The 22,005-nt window shown below is 30.0% G+C and overlaps 1 protein-coding gene across 12 annotated transcripts in view; it reads right to left on the bottom strand.

The window, feature by feature from the left end:
* Window positions 1–22,005, bottom strand: part of smash (smallish) — a 240,744-nt gene that overhangs the window by 1,174 nt on the left and 217,565 nt on the right. For 5 of the 12 annotated variants that reach the window (XM_014433661.2, XM_067047095.1, XM_014433660.3 and 2 more), the window contains exons 3-19: window positions 18,200–18,238; window positions 16,705–16,896; window positions 15,865–16,007; window positions 15,588–15,705; window positions 13,765–15,408; window positions 10,004–10,231; window positions 8,988–9,131; window positions 8,736–8,847; window positions 8,444–8,649; window positions 8,000–8,108; window positions 7,401–7,534; window positions 5,903–6,081; window positions 5,544–5,774; window positions 4,738–4,879; window positions 3,252–3,484; window positions 1,800–1,915; window positions 1,486–1,650 (exon numbers count right to left, since the gene is read on the bottom strand). In XM_014433661.2, coding sequence (XP_014289147.1) covers window positions 1,486–1,650; window positions 1,800–1,915; window positions 3,252–3,484; window positions 4,738–4,879; window positions 5,544–5,774; window positions 5,903–6,081; window positions 7,401–7,534; window positions 8,000–8,108; window positions 8,444–8,649; window positions 8,736–8,847; window positions 8,988–9,131; window positions 10,004–10,231; window positions 13,765–15,408; window positions 15,588–15,705; window positions 15,865–16,007; window positions 16,705–16,896; window positions 18,200–18,238 — 4,135 coding nt within the window. Of the gene's footprint in view, window positions 1–1,485; window positions 1,651–1,799; window positions 1,916–3,251; window positions 3,485–4,737; window positions 4,880–5,543; window positions 5,775–5,902; window positions 6,082–7,400; window positions 7,535–7,999; window positions 8,109–8,443; window positions 8,650–8,735; window positions 8,848–8,987; window positions 9,132–10,003; window positions 10,232–13,764; window positions 15,409–15,587; window positions 15,706–15,864; window positions 16,008–16,704; window positions 16,897–18,199; window positions 18,239–21,663; window positions 21,846–22,005 lie in introns of those variants that run through there. The other 7 variants (XM_067047100.1, XM_067047099.1, XM_067047097.1 and 4 more) reach the window with 3 other exon arrangements.

Raw genomic sequence — 22,005 nt, 5'->3', positions numbered from 1 at the left:
TCTCTTCTTGTAAAAAATATTCCAATATCATTCATTTAGTGAGAAGTGCATGATACAATTTTTTTTGTTTTATTTTTAATAAAAAAGAAACAATTCTTCAACAAAGTGAATAAACCAAAGGCAAATCATCAGGAGTCTACTGATATTGACAAATGAATCATGAGCAGACATTCTGTTGTATGTTACAATTTTTAAACTGAGTAAGATAGGCTAAATAATGCCTAACTCTTATTTTGTTTTATCAATGATGACCTTGGAGTCAATATATTAAGTAAAATAAACATTGAAACATGTTTTATACTATTGTTGAAGTGATAAGTTTAATGTATGTAACGAAATAAAAAAAAACAATGTATAATATAATATTATAACAAACAACGTTATTCCTACTGATGGTTCAATTATATTTGTTGTTGTGGACTCAAACCGACTTTATTTCACAGATTATGAGAGATAGTTGACCGTGGATGATAAATGAGGAGAAGATGGTTGGGGGTGCGGTCAATGAAACACAAATAAGTATGACTAACTTATTTTAATGTGCCGACGTTTCGGCTAGAGTTTCTAGCCTTCTTCAGGGCTGCTCGCTGAAAAGTTGAGCACCTAATGATTAGGTTAGGTGCTCAACTTTTCAGCGAGCAGCCCTGAAGAAGGCTAGAAACTCTAGCCGAAATGTCGGCACATTAAAATAAGTTAGTCATACTTATTTGTGTTTCATTGACCGCACCCCCAACCATCTTCTCCTCATTTATTTCACAGAAGTTTTCTCTTTATCGCCAGTCTTTAGTTATTCAATCACTATTCTTATTAAAGCACTTATTAGGGGCTGACCTATAAGGAGCATATATTAAATCCAGCTAAGACCATAAATAAGTATTTACATAATAAAATTAGCTTTGGAAAATAAAAGTTCCTGATTATCGGCTCAGAAAATTAGCTCAACATGGACCAGTTAACATAAATTCATCAGCTAGAAAAACTAAAATGGAGGAGAAAGATAAGCAATTAATAACAAGTTAGGCAATTTGCAAATGAATCTAGTTTCTTTTTTGTACAATAGTTTTTTTTTACTTTTATTTACATGTAGTCTAGAAGGCTATTGAATTACAAAACAACGCATTCTCATCTAATATGAATAGCCTGATTAAATTGACTTGTAATCAACAAAAATTGTGACCAGTAAAGTATGGTCACAGTTTGGAAAATATATTTCAAATATTTGTTGGGATGAGTATGGACTTAACAAGCATAGGCTCATTATGTTGTATCTTTATGCATAATGAAGCTCTTAAAAAAAAAAAAACTGTTACTAGACCAACAGTTGTGCAAGAAGTTGATTTGGTCAGAAGCGTTTGAAAATGAGCTATTTAAAGAAATATTTCATCTCTAGATAACTTTTGATATTTGACTTATTTTGGAAATTCTAAAAGAACCGTTCTTGAAATCCTATAAGTTATTAATAAATTAAACAGTAAACCATCTTACCATCATCACTGGAATAACAATTATGACAATGGAGTTTGTTGTTCCGCACCCGAACATCTGTTCCGTTAAGACCATCTCCTAACTGTATGCAACAAACACAGCACTTAAAGCAGTCTATGTGGTAGAACAATTGGAGGCTTTCAATGATCATGGCTGCTCCCCGACCTTTAAACACATAATAAAAATTAAATATAATGTAAATAGGCAAGAACATAATAAAAATTAAATAAAATGTAAATAGACAAGATATATTGTAGCATACTAATAATAGGATATTAAGTTTTGTAATAAGTAATAATATAAAAATCAAATACCTAATTCTTCGCCACAATGAGAACACCTTTTCTTTCCACTCACACTGAGCATTTTATCTTTGGCACTATCATTCTGTGGTGGCAAGTGGTAAGGCACTTCATTAGGTATATCTGGCCTGTTAAAGAGAGACACTAATGAAACCAAATATTTATAGAATACACTTAATTTTTAGTATCCATAATATAAGATTGCAGAATGATTATATGAAGGCAACATTTTAATTTATTAGTATTAAAAGGCAAATTAACCAGAAAATGATAAAATTAAGTTTCTTTATTCAATCCTTAATTTTAGATTTACATCTGTCTCTTATCTTGGTCTATTTTTGTCAACTTTAGTTTTAAAAAGATTTTCCATTAACCAACTCTCTTATAGTCCCATTCAGGAATTTTTTGGCAAGTGAATTATGGGCATGTTTGGTCGAAGTTTGTATATTAATATGTCCATACCGTATCATGAAATCTTTAATATGAATCAGTATTATTTGAAAGTGAGTCTTATTAGATTTCCTAAAAATTTGTGAGGTGTAGGTCTGTATAATATTTAATAATTAAGTGTAAATAATATTTAGTTGGTGTAGTGTAGTGTAAATAATATTAATTTTAAAGAGTTGTCCAGAACAAAATACAAAAGCTTCACTCTTTTGTTAAAGTTCAGATATAAAATTGAAAAACAAAACATTTAACTTCAGCTCTTCAAGTTCTACATTAATTCGCAAGGTATAAAATATATTTATTCAGAATGTATGTCCCATAAAGCACAGGTAAATGCTTGAAAAACTAATACATTTATACGAAAATATAATAAACAACAAATGAAAATAATATCCTTTGTCTTTATAAGCAAATTAAACTTTAGCATTCCTCACTGAACAAGAACAGCTTTCTCTACTGGTTTTCTAAAATAATTAACAACTAAAAATAACAAAGATATTAATAAAAAAAGAGCCAAAACTTTATAAGAGACAAAAAGACACAAAATTGTTGAAATCAAATTTGAAGATTCCAATCAGAAAGCCATGAGTCTTTAAGAGTTACCGTAAATCAACTCACCAGTCGACGTTATTCCAATTACAAAATAAAATGCAACACATCTCACATTAATAGTCCTAAAGGACAATTAAACCAGAGGCAGCTCAGACCTCCATAATATATGGAGCTACTCCATAACATTTTCTAAGATTTTTACCCCTTGTCTTTTTTGATATGTTCAATGTGTTTTGATGTTGTAAAGGTATGAACTATCTCTGGTTGATGTGTCTTTTTGGATGACTGATGTGAGATGAGCTGCATTTTTTCTTAACACGATTAGTAATTATGATTTGTAATTTAAAATAAACATATTAATTACTAATGACATAATTGAGCTCAATTTAAATTTAACAGAATGATCTACCTGAGTAAGTATTAAACAATAACGAAAGCAGAAATATTTCAAACAAGCGGTTTTACCTCCTCCTGGGAACAGTGGGATCAGTGGCCTGCGCAGAGAGCCTGTTCTGTACCCTTTGTGTGAGGGTCTGGATTATGGAGTCAGGAAGCGGTTTGCCCCTGTTTGGTTGAGACCACTGCTGTTGTGGGGGAGTGCTTGTTGGCCAGCCACGACCCTCGGGCCTACCAACCTCTGGTCTTCTGGATCCAGCATACCTTTCCTGCAACTCTGTGATTCTGCGATGCTCAGCCTCCTACATGTTCATTATGAAATATTAGCAATTTTTAAATAAAAACATCAAAATATTAGTATAAGTCAATGATAAAATTAATGTACACATATTTACGATTGTTAGCAATTAGGACTATCAATAGTATACAGATCTTATAATTTTTAGTCAAAATACAAAAAAAGGCTAAAAAAACTAATGAGAATTATTTAAAATATTCTCTATTAAGCCAACTTTTCTACAGAGTGAAAGTAACTCACATTTCTAGGTAAATGTAATATGAACTAAAAACAAGACATTTTTTGTTTATTCTCATCTAAAAATACATCAATGTCATTTTAGCTAAAGTGATTAATTTTTTTAAAAAAACAATGTCAGTCAAGGGACTGAAGGTAAGTCCAATGATATTCACAAACCCAATTCATGAACGAATGACTGGAAATGGCATGTAATTTTCTTTCCAATGATAACTTTCCTTACTACTTGCTAATTACTACCATCATATCACCTAGCCAGGAGATGCGTTAGTTACTTTTGCCATATCTTATAATTCCCCTACAAAGACTTATAGAATTTTCTCAAAAATATATTTATTTGAATAACATAGCATTTATTACAATTTTTTGAAGAAGATAATTGACCATATGAAGTGGATTGGAGGAAGATAATCCGGGTGGTGGTCAATAAAGGAATCAAAATATTAAAGAAAACCATTTATTGTTAACCAACGTTAACAAAAATAAGTTAAGTTGGTAACAGAACTTCATTCTTATCAGCCCTGACGAAGCTCTGTAAAGTGGGGCGAAACGTTGGTTAACAATAGTTTTCTTTAACTATTTTGATACCTTCATTAACCGCCACCCAGACTATCTTCCTCAAATATTACAATTTTTATTGAAATCAAATAGTTCTAGCAGAAAAAATGGTTTTGGATTTTTATTAATTTATTAGATTATTATTGAGCTGAGTGGTTCAATACTCCCTTACAAAGTACTGAACCCCTGATACTTCGTGGTACAAATTTTAAATTTTTTTTAATAGATTATTATTAACAACATTTATAACTACATAAATAACTTTTATATGGATTCATCATGGTTTAGTTTCCCTATAGCTAAATAAAACTTTGAATTACACATTTTCTTAAGTTCTATGATTAGTATAAATAACTCCTTTAGAATAACTAACCACTTTTTTGTTCTGGATCTACTATAACCTTCTGCATTGTTGCATTAATTAATTGAAATTGAAAATACTATAAACAAGAACCCTCATACCTGAATAAGCCAATGCTGGTAGTTATAGGAATCTGGTGGCCTTTGCTGTTTCTTGCGCACTTGCCAACTATCAGCGCTTATCAATCTCGACCTGGGTGCTGCGCTGAGAGCTTGGAGAGTTTGCCGACTCATCTGACTGTTCCTGTTAATAATTTTTGGATAAACTAATTGTAATAAAAAACATAACTTCATAAAAAACCGATGAGTTGGGTAATCTACAAATAAAAGTTATCGTCACTAGGGAAACTATACAATATAAACTAGGGAATCAATATAATTTATTAATCAGAATAATTCAGGAATTTATGGAAAACAAAACTGTATATTATTTCATCGCTTGAAAGCTCCCTCTACAAGATTTTAATAACAAAGACACATTTCATCAGTTTTCGAAGAAAAGTTTGTCTAGTTTACTATGCCATAATTTAGAATAATCTAATTTGAATATTTGTTTTTGTTATTTCTTTCTATTCAACATAAAATGTGATGCTTAACAAACACAAAATATCAATTTTCTCCTTTCCTATATAGAAACAGACCAATGTCTGTATGAACTTTTTTGATTCTTTTGAGGTCTACTTTAACCTCCTTAAACATTGCTTAAGACTTATAGGACAGCCTGTATAGATAAATGAAAGTATTTAAGTAATTAAATAATATATCTAAGAATATTGCATATCTTCATATATTGAATATCTAAGATCATTGCAACAGGTATTTTTCCATAGTCATTTCTACATCAGATTACTCTTATTTATTTATTGTTCAATCAAATACTAATTGTAATAAGTACAACGATGACTCACCCATTATGAGCACTAACAGCTGGATTGACAACATGATGCCCATTGACTTGCTGACTGGAACCCAAACGTTGACTGCTCACATGCTGATTCGGCACTTGTTGGGGAACAATTTGGGACAAACCTTGAGTCAGATGAAGAGGTTTACTTGGAAGAACAGGAGGTGGAGGAGGAGGAGGTCGCCTAGGTGCATTCTCTTGAAGGTTCGGCATTGATCTTCTGTGGGCAGCATACCTGAAAAGTTTATTTATTAAATCACCATAAATTATTATTCCAAATTTTTAATCAGCAAATCAAACCAAGCAAAGGCTATTTTTTTTCTAGTATTAAAAAGAATAAACTTTTTTTTAAACTTTACTTACCTGGCCTTTGACTGGTGATGATAATTTACAGGCATTGTGAGATCACCCATTGATTTTCGATAGTCTCCACGATATTCTAATTCAGGAGGTCCCATATGGGAAATATCTTGTAAGGATGACCTAGGCGTACACCATTCAGTATCTTTTAACTCTTCCCGACTTCGAGTTTTTTCCAAATCCTTAAAGTAAAATGGCTAATTAGAAATAATTTATCATGAAATCCAATTACGACAAAATTATACCATGTGATTGAAAGTATTATTAATTTACTCATGAATCATAATGAAGTTATTAATTGGACAGTTTGTTAAATAAATATGAATAGATTTAGAACTTACAACAAATACAATATATCTGTTATCCTAATTCTTTTTTTAAAACAATATTAGAAATGCTCATCAAAGCTGATAAATACTAAGATTCACATAATATTCTGTTTACTAATAAGATTTTTACAAATGAAATAAAAAAAGGGAGGAGGGAGCAACATTGGTCAACTCTAGCATGAAAATGTTTATACTGTAATAGGAGCAGCTAAACAATCCCGACAGTCCCGGTCTGAATGAGTGAGCTCCAGGTAATCTCCATACTCTTCTAATCCAATTTTTAAAAAATCCTGCTAGAATCAACTTCAGAAAGGGTTATTGTAATTATTCTGGAACTAATAATTTCTGCTTTAAGCTATAAGAGGGAACGCATTGATCATTATGAATCAAATTTCAATACATTATTTCATTTCCAGAAGTTTCACTTCTGCCGGCCAGTCACTGCTTCGGATATTTTTTTAATATTGTTTAGTAATGCCAGTACATTACATTCACTTAAGTCCAACAGATTTACACATAGGGCTTGGAATGGAAGGGAGTGGTGAAAGTGTATAAATCATGTTCTGTTAGCTTTTTGTTATATTTTGAAAATTACTATTAGGTGAAAAGTGTTCTAAATGAAATTAAAGTACGTTGAATTTCCTACAGAAGTGGTCATATAACTTTTTTTGAAATCATGTAGTAAATTTTGAAATACAGAGGGGATAAATCACATGCCTCAATATTGACTCTAAAATGTTAGAAAATTGTTTCTCATAAAAAATAATTTTATATATTAGTTTCATATCTCAAAAACTTCTGAGTTCAGAAAAAAAAAAAATATGAACAATTTTTTTAGGAAATTTAATATTCTCTAACTAGTGTTTTTTAGGATAAAAAAGCACATATATCCCTTAATTCCTATTTATCCATGTCTCCCCATTTACCAATACCTATTTTTAAAATTTTTCCACCTAGGTACAAAAGCCCTAGGTTAATGAGTTATTCTTCTAATAACACATTGAGTTATTCTCTAATACTTAAGTGCACTATATGAATTTAACCCTAATTCATAATTCTTAAACTTCAATTAAATAAACATCTAATAAACTAATGCCCACTTTATTTCTTTATCCTTTACCAAACTAACCCATTACTTCATAATAACTTAAAAATAAATAGATGATACGTACCTCAACTGAAAGGTGAGTGTGTTTTGGAAAAATATGAGGTTGAGCATTCCTTACAGGTTCTGGCCGAAGATGTTCCCATTCAATCCTTTCTTTTTCAGCTTCAAGCTCGCGTAACCTCATAGCCAATTTTTCACCTACCAATGAAAATAAATATTAATAACTTGGAAAATCACAAGAAATACAGAATTATGTAATTTATATAAAATTTAAAGCAAGAAGCCAGAGTTCAAACTAGATTTGCAGAAATTTAATTTGACATCTAAAGATGTGTTAACACTGAAATGTTACTAGTAACATTGCTATTGAAAAATGTTAACAATATTTTTATGTCTACTGTTTACACTGGGTCAATAGCAAAATGTACACCAACCCATTCATTGAAAATTTTATTAACATTTTTGTTAGAAATAGCAATATTAATAGAATTTTGCTACCGAGCTGTATAAATAGCAAGTATCAAAATATTAATAAAAAGTAGAATCGGCAATGTTTTATGTTATATTCAATAAAAAATATAACATGCTATATTGCAATTTTCAATCAAAATGGAACTATAACTGAAAATATATATATTCATACAAAGTATTGTAATAAATTACCTAAATCCTGTTTACGAATTTTCTCTTCTTGTTCCAGAGTTTCAATAATTTCACGTTCTTTCTTCATTATTTCATCCTCTTCTGAAGTGGTACTTTGATTACCAAATGTCTAAGAAACAAAATTAATTTTTAAAATGTATGCAATGAACAATTATTAATACTTGGAAAAACAAACTAAACAATTAGATATTTATTAAAAATAAAAACTGTTCATAAATTGATTTTAAGAAATCCGAGATCAGTATATAATATATAAGCTGTAATAACCCTCATTACAGATCTGATATAACCAAAAATAAATGTTATATTACAGTCGAACTTTAATGAAAACATGGTAATTGAGAGCCACGTGCCTAACTTGCTCTGGAACCATACTCAAACATTAATTTATAATCAATTTATTAAAATACTTATGACTAATGATTTAGTAAAAAAAATGATTACCTGAACATCAGCGCTGATTTCACTGTCATTGCGGCTATGGCTCCAAGTTAGTTCCGGGTGCTTGTGATCCAATTCAACTCCAGAATCTCGACTTTCCTGATTCGAATCACTTTCTGAGCAGACAGATTGGCGGTAAAGCTGCCTTTCGATTCTTCTTTCTTCAGCAAGCAATGTAGTCATGTCAGGCGGCCTGATTAATTCTAACTCTGTAATGAAAATTATATCACTTCAGTAATTATCAATCTATCAGAAAAATTTCTGATTTTATATAAATTCTTTCAAATTTAATTACCTGGTTCTAAATAACTATCATCGTCATTTCCTTCAAGGCCCAAAAATGAAGACCGTTTTTGGCGAATTTCTTTTTTAATTCTCTTTGTTGAGTCCAATCGTCTGAGTGATTTCTTGGGAAAAACAAAACAATATACGTGTGAGTTAAGTAACAAAAAGTTTTACTATTAAATAACAAAAAGTGTTACTATTAAGTAACAAAACATTTTTGTAAGTTTAATCATTAATAACCCATCAATTTAATCATACTTACAGATTTTATAACTTTAGGATCACCTTCATCATCACTAATTTCTGTGGGTGGTGGGGGAGGCTTTTCTTTTGGAGGCACTAATGTACTAGTGGGTAAAAGAGGGAAAAGGCAGCTGGGATCAGATTCCAAAATTATTTCACTAAGCTGAAATAATAAATAAAATATTGAAAATGAAAACAGAATAAAATACTTCAATTAATCAAGAAACAGGAAAAAATAATGGAAGATAGTTTGAATAATAGAACAAAAATTAATATACAGTCAAAACTCAATAAGTTTAAGATGAAAAGAAGCAGACTCTTCTTTGAGTTATTGAATTTTTGAGTTATAGACTTTACCAAAAATAGATTTTGAGCTATTGAGTTTTCTATGAGGTAGAAATGATCTTTTATTATTTATTTATTTCCTTATTATTCCACCTTTTCTCTTTTATTTCCACCTTCCTCTGCTTTATAAGCAATACAGGTGTGCAGCAGCAGTCCGATGTTACATATCCACCATCAAACTATTGCTAGAGACATTAAGGATCTAGGAATCTTAGACATTTGCTAGCTTCATTGACACAGTTAAAAGGTAAATGAAACTCACAAAGATAAGAGGTATACAATGACAGCCCCACTTTGAATTATTTAGGGAAAGGATAACATGTCGTAATGTATAACCAAACATAGGTGAATGTATAACCAAACATAGGTATGAAATGAGCTTTGCAGAAACTTCGAGTTACAGTAACCCCTGACCATATAAATTTGACTAATACAGTTTAAGGTTTATGTGATCTTAATTTTCATTTTGAGTTATTGTATCTCTTATTAGAGTTAATGAGTTAATTTTTATCCATTGAGGGTACAGATTTACTTTAAAATTTATCTAAATTCATTAATTAAAGTTTTTCGGATTAAAATGTTTTGACTGTATTACATTTATTTTTAAAATAAAATAATTTAAATAAAATAAATAATACAATACAAATACTGTAGAACAGTTGAGAAAAATGAATGAGCATGATGAATCACCTGGTTAACAATTGAAACATTTGTGTTCTCCACACTATCGTACAAGCCGTTCGTCTGAGGTTCATCTATTTTGAAAACATTGACTTCTTGGTCCTTTCTTTCAAATGGTTGAATCGTGTTAGTAACAGCGATTATGTCAGTAGTGTTTTCTAAATTTTCTGAATTGTCAATGGAACTGTTTATCTTGAATTCAGTGTTTCTCTCCTTCTCACTTATATCACAAGTTTCCTAAATAAATAAAAACAATTTTAAGATTTAACTTGAAATATTAATTTTTTTTATTTATACAACTAAACAAATTAAAAAGGAGTTACAATGACTAAAAAGAAAAAAAACTAAGGAATTAGGGCATGATTTTTTCCCCCCTTGCCTAATGTTATTACATATTTCAGGCAAAACTTTTGCATTCATTCTAGTAATATAGGATATTAATAATTCATTTTATTTAATTATTTAATGTGGAAATAATTTTATTTTTCATTCATAAAAGTGTAGATCAACAGACATAGATAATAATAAAGGTTCCTTAAAAATATATAAATAAGTAATAAGTAGTATTAACATTACTGAAAGTCATAATTAGTGAGATCAATAACAACAAACACAGCAACCATTTATATGATATCTACACAAAACATCAGACTGAAAAATTTTTAAATTTAAATTTTTTAAACTTTTGCATCGCAGAAGGTAAGCCAGAAATTTTTAAGGGAAGAAGATTTTGTGTTCCAAAAGAAACTGACTCTCATATCTTGGGAAAAAATTTTTAAAAGTTTTAATCATGAATCCAACTTAGGCTAATTTGTGAAGAGGAAAAGCTATGATCATATCAAAATCAACTTAATCCCTAAAGGCTCATAAATCAATGTCGATAGAAGGTGTTGGCAGATGAAGGCATATGCTACATAGCTGACACTAGGTCATGTCATTTATTAAAACCTAATAAATTTAAATGAAAAATAAAATGTACAATTTTTATTTTATATATTATTTTCTGTTTGTTATATCCAGGAGAAGAAAACAATAATACCTCGTAACTCCAAAAAACATTTTATACCAAATTAAACAATTAAAATCAATGCTTCATCCTCGAGACTTCTCAAAAGAATTCATCAAGTCGGAAAAAATTATGTAAATATCTTACAAAATGATACTTGAGGCAAGATGTCGTCAAAATGATTGTGCAGATTTTTTAAAAGAATTAATATCATATTGTTAATTTTTTTGAGTTAAGAGGTATCGCTTAAGCAATGAAATGCTTTTTCTTTTTCTTTCCTGATTTTTAGGAAAGAAAAAATTAATAAATTACTAGAATGGATGGTGAAGATGAAAATTTAAGATTGAGAAGAAATAAGAAAGAAGAAGAGCTACATTATAGAGCTTATACAGGGTGCTCCATTATATAACTTTACTCCTCTAACCTTGGCAATTTTTGGAATTTTGATTTCATTTTCACTGGATCATAACAATGGCAACTGTTTTTTGAGGATATAGTTGATTTTCTAACCTACTCCAGCACAACTAACTCAGCAATTCCCAATGGTATGGTTTATATTCATTATGTATTTTATGATACTAGCAGAAAATCAAATTTCAAAATGATCGATATCAATCAAATTTCTACCTGATTATTTCCTAGGAGAATAAAGCACAAAAAACTTCGAATTTTTTTCTATTTTGTCTCCAGAGATTCCCTACAGTGAAAAACTCATCGATATGAACATAGTAACTGACTACTTTAATCTTTCAAAAAAGATCATATTTATAGCTCAACCTTGAATAGTAATGAAGATAATCTTAGTATTATTGAATAGAATTGAATTTTCAAGTTCATCTCGTCCAAATCCAATTACTTCTTATTTTGTCCTTTGGTTATTCATAAAATTCTTTAAGATTTAGAATTTATCTATGGTTTATTACTGCTAACAGTAAAAACTTTATTTTTTTAAAATAAACATAATTAAAGATATTTAGGAGAAGAGTTTATGAAAAATACGCATTTAAGCACTGTCAAAACTATTTTAATGAGGATAAGACCTACCTGACATTAACCTCTTAACTTGTACGCTTGAGTTAATTCGAGTGTGCTAAACAGGCCAAACTGTGCAAACTCAAGATATTTCCAGCGGGCTGCTATAATTTTTCACACTCAAATATAATCGAGAATTGAAAATAAAATGTGATAATAATAAAATAAATAACAATGATTTATTCTCTGTAATAATCCTCTCTATATAGCTTTAGCCTACGTTTACATAGGGAACTAGGTATTATGCCCAACATCCAAAATTATAATTTTTTGTATTTTAATTTCTTTGCCAAGGCAAAATTCTAAATGTGTTTTTTACAAAAAAAATTGATTTTTTTAAAGCCTTTTTTGTTTTTTCAAAAACTGCGTTAAGGGGTTAAAGAAAATTCAATAGTACTTGATATGCAGAGTTTAATCAAAATTGTTTGAATTGTTTTCAAGAAAATTGAAAAAAAAAAATTGAAAAATCGATTCTAAAAAGTGGCACTTCGGTTTTCTGGAAAAAGTTGTCATCACATCCCAGACATAAGTTATATTCATCTTCACTAGAGGCAGCCCCGCGCTCACACACACGTGCGGATGCACAGACTCATACCAGTTTTGGGGGTCCTGAACCTTCAACTTATGTATTAAGACTTCAAAATATGTATTAAGTTAAAAACTTTAAATCAAAATTTTGCCGGATCGCATTACTTTTCCAAACTATATATTCCATTCATAGGTAAGTGTAAGTAAAACATACAAACGAACCATTTAGCAAAGAAAACAATAATAATATTACTATGTATTTTTGTGGTGTGAAATTCTTGTGAACATTTGATAGAAATTTTCACTGAATAAAATTGGTATTTTTATAAGAAAACATCATAAAATATTAAGGTATTCCAGAGTTAGATGTGCCGAAGAAGAACTGAAGGTTAGAAAATCAGTACTTACCCCCAGAAGATAAACCCCATTCCACCATTATGAGCTAAAATGAAATCAGGATTTAAAAATTCTTACTATCCGGTGGCCTATGAGAGCCTTGGTAGTGGGCCGCAAGAGGGTCCAGTAGCATATATTTCATTAGGTTTTATAATTAAAACTCTTATTGTTTACCTTTCCTGAGTTGTAGTGTTAAATAAAAGATTTTAAAAGGTAAAATTTATAACAAAAGTGTCTCAAGAAGCATTTTTATGCAACCTAATTTTAAAATATTTTAGATGAGGACCCCCTTTATCCCAAGCCTGGAGTAAGGGTGGGCCGTGTTTGGTTCAATAGTTGATATCGTGGACTACAGTTAAGAAGCTTTGCTCAAAATGTTAACAGTGGAGGGTGAACATGAACACTAGGACAAACTGTATATTCTTTTTCCAAGAAAGTGCATATTTTTTACACACATTTCTTCATATCCAAGTATTTATAATTACATTAAAATACTATAGATTATATAACATTTAAACCTCATAACAGAAATGAAAGCTCTTTCTTTCTTAAACTCCTTCAATAAGCTTAATAATAGGAACATTAAAGCAATCTAAGGAAAAACCAAGCATTATAAAAGGAAATTCTTCTAGAGACTAACTACTATAATAACTGAAAGCTTCTGTTATTAAGGAATTAAGTTAGATTAGAATTACTACTAGTATAATAATATAGTATAATTGTTAAGTAAAGAAGAAGAAATGAAAGGTTAAATAAAAAAGAAACCATGTTACAAATAGTAGAAGCAGATAGTTATCCAAAGCCTCACCTCATTAGGTTTAGAAAGTGAAGCATGAAGAGAAACATATTCATTTGAGGAGAGAGATTCTTTAGGGAATGTGTTATCTGGAAATTCTATTTCGTTAATATCGGTTAAAACTGCATCACCCTTATCACTTTCCATATAAGTCACGACTTGGTTAACATTTTGGTTATTGCAATCATTTATGACCAATTTAGAAGCATGAGGTTCTCCTATTTTTTCCTCATCTAGCTGTATGGCTTCTTCATAATGACTAGACCAAGTATCAGTTGGAAAATGAGAACTATTTACAAAAGGATCCTCTACAGCAAGAGGAGAGGAACTTGCAACAGGTTCAGGAGAGGCTTCCTCAGAAGGAGTCAACACCTCAGAATCCGGTGTCAAAGATTTCACTTGAGAAATGTCCTCATCACTTACATTCTTTAAAAGATCTTCATTCTTGATTAGTTTTGTTTCTTCTTCAATGGGGGGCTGGTGGTTCATTTTGATATCGTCTAAGATGTTACTGTCCAAATGCAAATCGTAATCATCAGCTTGACTGACAGAACTCGACACATCAGCAGTATGAATACCTGAATCTTCACGATCTGTGTCTCCACTAAATGTAGAAGCCGGATAATTTCTATAATCTAAATCTTCCAGGCTCTGGACACGTTCGAAACTGCTATTGGACATATTTTCTTGGGTTATATCTAAACTGTCTAGAGATCTATGCCTAAAGTGTTGCTCCCTCTTGTTATAGATTTCATCAGGGCTCAAAGATCTATTTTGGTAAGAACCATCAGTAGATGATTCCTTGAAGTTGGACAATTTCTCATCAAATGTCGGATCTACGCTTGGGATGACTGTTCGAGTCGGTTCTTTCTCACAGGAAGAATGCAAGCTATTCAACCTTTCCTTAATGGAAACTGTTGGTTCGACGACATTATGAGATTTTGGAGAGTTGGATTTAGATTTTTCAAAGCTAGAAAGTCTATCTTTAATAGACTGAGAAGAGAGAGGTTCACTTGAGCGTCGTGGCACGAAATTGGAATTTGAAATTTTTTCAATATTAGACAACCGATCTTTCACACCAGTTGTTGTGTTGATTGAACTAGCAATGTTAGTTCGTGAAGAATCAAGATTTTCTTGATGTTTTTCCAGTGAAGACAATCTTTCTTTAATGCTTTTGGCTGAAGAAAGTTCTGAAGAAGTTTTGTTTAATTTGTTATGCTCTTCGTTTTCCTTTATTTTTTCAAACAATTCTCTTCTCTTATGAACATCAACTTTAGGTACTGCAACAGGTTTTTTTGCAGAGTCAGTAGCATCACAGTTGGCTTTTGTTTTGTTTAGTTCTATTTGACTGATATAGGAATCTATTTTTGTGAGGGAGCCTCTTTTTGGTTTAGCAGGTATTGGAGGACTTTCCTTTTTTGAATAATCTCTCATGTCACCATCGATCGATCTTAAAGATTTCGATTTGACTCTTGTTTCGGCAAAGTTTACATAACTCTGAATAGCTTTATCGTATGTGTACTCCTCGCTTTCTGTAGATTTTGAATCTTCTTTTGGGTCAGTGCTATTTCCATTTTCTGATGGTGTATTATCAACATTTCTGTCCAGTTCTGATGACAGGGATGAATCATGTGAATTCTCTGAGTGTCCATTAACCTGAAAAAAATAAAATTGTATTACAATAATAATTGCATCTATTAAAGCTTAATTAAATTCATAAATAAGTTGTTTCCATCAATAATAAAAACAGAACAGCTAAAAGAAATGATGAGCTCATATAAGTCAAATAGTTATAGTAAATATAAATGAACTTTAATAAAACAAACTGAAATCACCTCATGATTTCTGTCTAATTCTAAAGAAGAGTCATTTTTGTTTCCTATTCCTAAGTCGGAAAGGTCATCTGAATCATCATTCCAAACAGGAAGGCTCGATTTTCTCCCGCGAGTATTCCTGAAAAAAATAATAAAATAAAATAAATGGAGAAAGAAAAGTAGTGAAAATTTTAAAATTACAAGGAAACAGTAATAAATATATGTCTTGATAGTTTAACAAGTATGATTGATCTAAATCTATTAATTGGAAATGCTTTGAATACTTTAAAATTCATACCTCTCTTGCATCATTTCGTTAAAAGTTTTGCTTCGCCTTCGATTACGTTCGTGTTCCTCCAACTCCAATTTCTTCACTTCTACAACTCTTTCAATGATATGTTCTTGCCTTTTCCTGCGGCTGCATTTCCAGTTGTCAAGGTTCTAGGACAAAAGAAAATATATATAATTGATACATTATGTCTGCGCAAATGTGTTTAAATTATTCATAAAATTATACAGTGTGTAAATGAAAGTGAGATATTAATTATACATCAGGAATGAAACCCTAATACACAAATTGCTTATTCATGGATTTTTTGAAATAGTATTTTTGAAAGTTTACAATTTTTCTATAAAAAAACTATTAATAAACATGATTATAAATAATAGAAAAAAAGAAGGAATAAAAGTTTAAATCAAATAATAAATGGGCTGTAACCAAAATGTTATTGTTTTCTAAAATTTCATTATCTAAGGATAAGTGAAAAAAAAGAAAAGAAAAGGAATATCAGAATATTGTTACAAGGATAATTCTGGATTAAAAATATTATAAAATTAACAGATTTTCAATGGTCCTAATTTTTGTAGAATACATTGCATTCCCTTAGTAAAGAGTCATTTGCAAAAATTATACAATTTCTATCAAATTGGCGGGAGGGGGAAAGAAGAAAAATAATGGACTATGATTATCCTTTATATTTTGTACCCTTTCATATTTAAATTAAACATTCCATTGTTTGAAGAAACAGTTACCATACCACACATATAAACTTATGTAGTACAAAATTTAAACTAAATATAATGCCTCATTTTGTTTATCTAGTACACATTACATAAAATAAAATTATAAATAATTTACCGATTGCCAGTCTTCAGCCTCATCCCTGCGCTCCTTCTTGGCTTTTTTGATCTCTTCGACCTTCTTGAGCTGTTCTTGAGCAGAGCGGTAGAGGTCACAAGGTCCCACCTTCACAAACTGGAGAGGATTGACAGCGACTTTAGGTGTAGTCGCTTTAGCCATACGCCCTGACTCCAGGCCATCAATGGATGACTATACATAAATATAATATATTTAAACTTCAGTAATAATGATTATCCTAGTAAAATAAAAATAATTATAACAATTTAAAAAATTAATGTTAGTTGTAGACTTTTTAAAGCAGTAACACAAATGGCACAGCAATTCCACACAATACATTAGAATACATTTCTTTCTTTTTTTTAAGGTTAAATATGGTATTGTAAAATTATCAGTTTAACTAATTATAATTTAACAATAAAATACTATATCTAAAATAGATAATAAGACGCAGATAATTGCAAAAAGAAAGATATTACAGAATATTTTCATGTCAACAATAAAATCTCACTCCAACAAAAAATTATTCAAACTGGAATTGTTAATGATTTATGAGAAAATAATAAAAAATTCTAAATATATCAGTGATGAAGTATTGTCACAATAAAACACAATAGCCCCTAAGTGAAATGAATACTGCTTTTTTCATTTGTAAATCATATTTTTGAAAATAAATTATTAAAAAACCACAAAAATTGGTTGAGCTGGGAAAATCAACAAATTTTCAAAACCTAACAGTGAGTGAGCTTCACAGTTTCATCAAGTAATTTTTAAGCTTCCTGCTGTGTATAAATGAATGGTGAAAGAAGTTAAGGTGTGATTTATTGAATTTTACTCTCCCTTAACTTTATGTTCTCTGAACAGGACAGGAAATATGGGTTCACCAACAAATTAGTAAATTCGTTCAAGTATGAATAAGAAGGTCAAAGGTTCCACCTCACACAATGATTGATACCTGATTTTGGCCAGAAAGTGCCCCGATAGAACATTGTCCCCTAAATCTAAGATAATCGAACTGTAAGATAAATAACTATTCATTTAAAAAATCTACATCGTAAATTAAATTATTAAGTATCACAAAAATACAAATACAAACAACAATATTCAATTAAAAATATTGTTATATCTTAACACTAAAAAACAGTCTCTGATATTTTCTGTTAATTAAAATTTTCCAATGAGGCTGATATTAAATAAAATATCGCAATTAACATGCATATTTTACTTTATAAATATTATAGATGGAATAAACAATAGAATAAAATAATTTAATATCATATATGATTCCTATTCAATCAAATATTTAAATAATAATAATAATGATAATGATAAAATGAGATTTGATTGAAAAAATATTAAATATCAAAATGTACTCAAAACGATTAAGAAGCTGGAATTATTTTCGCTTGACAAATTATAAACAAAAGCAAAAAATAAAATTAATAAAAGCGAAAACAAATATAAAGCTCGCATTACACTCTCCGAATATACTTACACATCTGATGTAACAGGGATAATATCCACTCCATTTTCTCTGTACAAAAATAATAAAAATGATTTTTTCACCCTTATATAAAATGAATAACGACAAATATAAGTAATAAATATCATCAGTAGTTTTTTTTTCATTATTAAGGGTACTAATAGAATCATCAATTCCAATGGAACATTATCGATGTTCTTATTAAAACTAGAATAAGAATGGTAATGAGGAAATGGCAAAATATTTGATAAGACTAATTGTTTTCTAAACGCGTAAATATGTGAAATGTAATTTTAGTTCCAAATTGGTTTACTAGAGCATATAAGCACAAGGACCTTAGTTCCTTACTAGATAGAACAATAACCCATTGGGGACTTGAGTGAGGACTCGCAGGAATTGAAAAAAAAAATGCGCCACTATATATTTTATTAAGTTTCATCCACTTATTTCACTCACACATAGACAATATATCTCTGTTGGACGCCAAGGTAAGGGGATGATAAATAGATAAAAGACACGCAAATATATCACAAAAGTTCCTATTTTATAATATTATCAAAGGACGAACATTAACCTTCCAATATAGGTAATTATTTCCGCCATACCACTTGGCAAATATTTTTACGTTGTTATGTACTCATAATAGTAGACATCATGAAATAAGGCGGGTGGGTATTTTTGCCATGTTGCCGCATATAGTCCCAATGCTTCAATTCCCAACAACGACCGAACCAGTTCAACCTTTAAATCGTCAATTAATGGCAACGTCAATCGTACCCGTCTGCCTTTTTCCCGTTCCGCTCAGGGATATTTAGAACAAAAGATCGATAATTTTATATCAAATTAAAATTATAAATAAATAGTTTTTCGATGTTTGTATATTTTCAAACATGTTTTCTAAACCGATTATTAACTTTATTATATTTTTGTCTTAATTGTGAAATCCGAAGTTAAATTCATCTGATTAAAACACATTTAGTATATTGATAGGTTAGGTTTTTTACTAATTTACTATTTTTTTGTTTCATATAAATTATTATCTATACTTATTAAGATTATAAGAGAAAAAAATGGAATATTTATTTATAATCTTTAAATTTCTTTCTTGAGACTGGTAATTGTTTACTAAATAATTCAAAAACACTATCCAAAATTATAGTCTCAAAACATTTATTAATGTTTATAAATGTTTTGAGACTATAATTTTGGATAGTGTTTTTGAATTATTTAGTATGGAATATTTATGTTATTAGCATTAAGGGGACTGATGTTATTATCTACACAATATTTTTGGAACCATTGATTTATTAATTAATTGTGGGGCATTTGATGTCCCATTATTAGTGTACTAATAGTACAAGAGCCGGGAAGAAAAAAAGGTAGTTATCTCACCCCAATTTTTGATTACTTTAATGAAAAGTAGGTATAATTACTAGTCAAAATTGATGAGTCTGCCAAGTATAGGTAGGAGGAATAAAAAAATGGCAGCTGCTTCAAAACCTTAAAAAAACATTAATTTTTCATTCGGAGCTCTATATCTTAAAAACTAACAACACTAGAAAATCTAAGAGAACATTATTTAAAGAAGAGTAAATTTACTGAAATATTATCCCTAAAAGAGCTATTCACGTCCAATAGTTCTCGAGATATACCTTTTTAAAAAGCAAAATTTCTTTAAAATCTACTGAAAGATTAATAGTTAATTAATTTATTTTTCAGAAATCTATATCTCAGGAACTATGTGACGTACAGATGTCTATTAGCTCTCAAATTAAAGCTAGTTTAATGGACTATAAAGAAGTTTATGACCTTTACCTTCGTAGGAATAGTAGTTTTCATGATGTTAGCTAAAATAAATTGATTTATAGTTGGTCGGACAATAAGTTTGATTTATAAAAATCTTCATTTCAGAAACCATTGGACGTACACATGTCTGCCAGCGCTCAAATTAAAGCTAGTTAAATTTACTACAAAATAGTTAATTATGTTTATCTTTGTAGGAGTAGTAGTTTTTATGATATTTGACAAAATAAACTCACAAAATGTTAATTTCTAGTTGTTCGTATAAAATGTTGGATTTTTGAACAAATATATCTCTAGATCCATAAGATGCACATATGTCTGCCAATACTCAAAATAAAGGAAATTTAACTTACTATAAAGTAGTTTATGACACTTATCTTCGTAGGGAGAGTACTTTTTATGACATTCACATATGAATATAAATTTGGCAAATGGTAATTTGTCCGAACAACTATAAATCAATTTATTTTAGCAAATTTCATGTAAAATATTACTCATACGAAGATAAACATCATAAACTACTTTATAGCTCATTAAACTAGCTTTAATTTGAGTGCTAATAGACATCTGTACGTGAAATGGTTTTTGAGATATAAATTTCTCAAAATAAATTCACTAACTACTGATCTTTCAGTACGTCCCATATAACATTTTTCTGAAACGTTGCTTTTTAAAAAGCTATATCTCAAAAAATATTTAACGTAAATAACTCTATTAGGGCTCATATTTTAGAAAATTTACTATTTTTTAAATTACATTCTCTTAGGGTTTCTTGTGTTGTTCCTAATTTTTAAGATATAGAGCTCCGAATGAATTTTTTTTTTTTTATCGCTTAGAAACAGCAGCCATTTTTTATTTCCCTACCTATACTTGGCAGACTCATCAATTTTGATTATTAATTATACATAGTTTTCATTAAAGTAATCAAAAATTGGGGTGAGACAACTGCCTTTTTTCTCCTCTTGGGCTCTTGCACTATAAGGCCAGCTCTATTCTTTGGAGCGCCTATGCTGACCAACGCAGCAACTTTAACGGCCAAGATGCTCCAACAGTTTCAGAGCTGTATGCTTAGACGTATCGTAAGACATGCTTTACTTCCAAGAGCAAAGACTGACCAGTATACACAACACTCGAACTACCTACTGTGGCAGAATTTACCTCAACAAGGCATATTAAACTGTTTGATAGCCTCCACTACTGTATGAACCCCTTATTCAGAAAACTGACAGAGGACGACTGACATACTCTTGACTCAAAAAACCTGGTGAGCCCCATACAATTAGAACGTTACTTTCCCGATTTCCAAAGTATCATATTTCTCAGCACTCTCTTCGTATGCATTCCCTTGATAAGTGGTTTTAGCAATTTTTAGTTTTTTATTCCCGGAAAGTGTGAAACGACCAATAAATTATTCGTAGTCTTTCACATGTAAATGGTGAGATATAACGTACAGGCTAGAATTCACCGACAAGTATTACCAAGCACACTTCATCATAAAATGTATCAATCATGATCGATGCTCTAGTAATCTTGATCGAAAATGAGAGTTTGTCTTATATTACAAGTCCTCGATGACATTTAACCTGAAGTAAGTGTTCATGATAAAAGTAAAGGGTATTTTCAAAGGACAACTTATTTGGTAAGACCTATAGTAAGTAAATAGCTTCACCTACCCAAATTGATCTTAATTTGGACTCAGGCGTTCCTTTACATTCTAAACCTTTCTTCTTAAAGATCACTACTTGGAAACTGTCCGTGTCCGAACATCTTTCACTACTGGTTAAAACTGGGGTGTATAATGTCCATTTTGTCGTCACATAAGAATAATTTGATGAAAGATTATTTCAAAAACAATCGTGAAAATAAATCAAGAAAACCCAACTATAACTTCTACTAATTACACATGAGATAGCTTTTACAGGCTTCAAAATTTGATTATATAATTTTAATCAGAGTGATAACAGAACTATTTCAATGTTATCAATAATTTAATAGGTTATAAACCAAAATGATAT

This window comes from Halyomorpha halys, unplaced genomic scaffold, assembly GCF_000696795.3.
Source record: "Halyomorpha halys isolate HHAL.00 unplaced genomic scaffold, Hhal_1.1 Scaffold1240.1, whole genome shotgun sequence".
Taxonomy (NCBI): domain Eukaryota; kingdom Metazoa; phylum Arthropoda; class Insecta; order Hemiptera; family Pentatomidae; genus Halyomorpha; species Halyomorpha halys.
The sequence above is the reverse complement of the archived record's forward strand: the minus strand, read 5'-3'. Positions and strand labels throughout refer to the sequence as shown.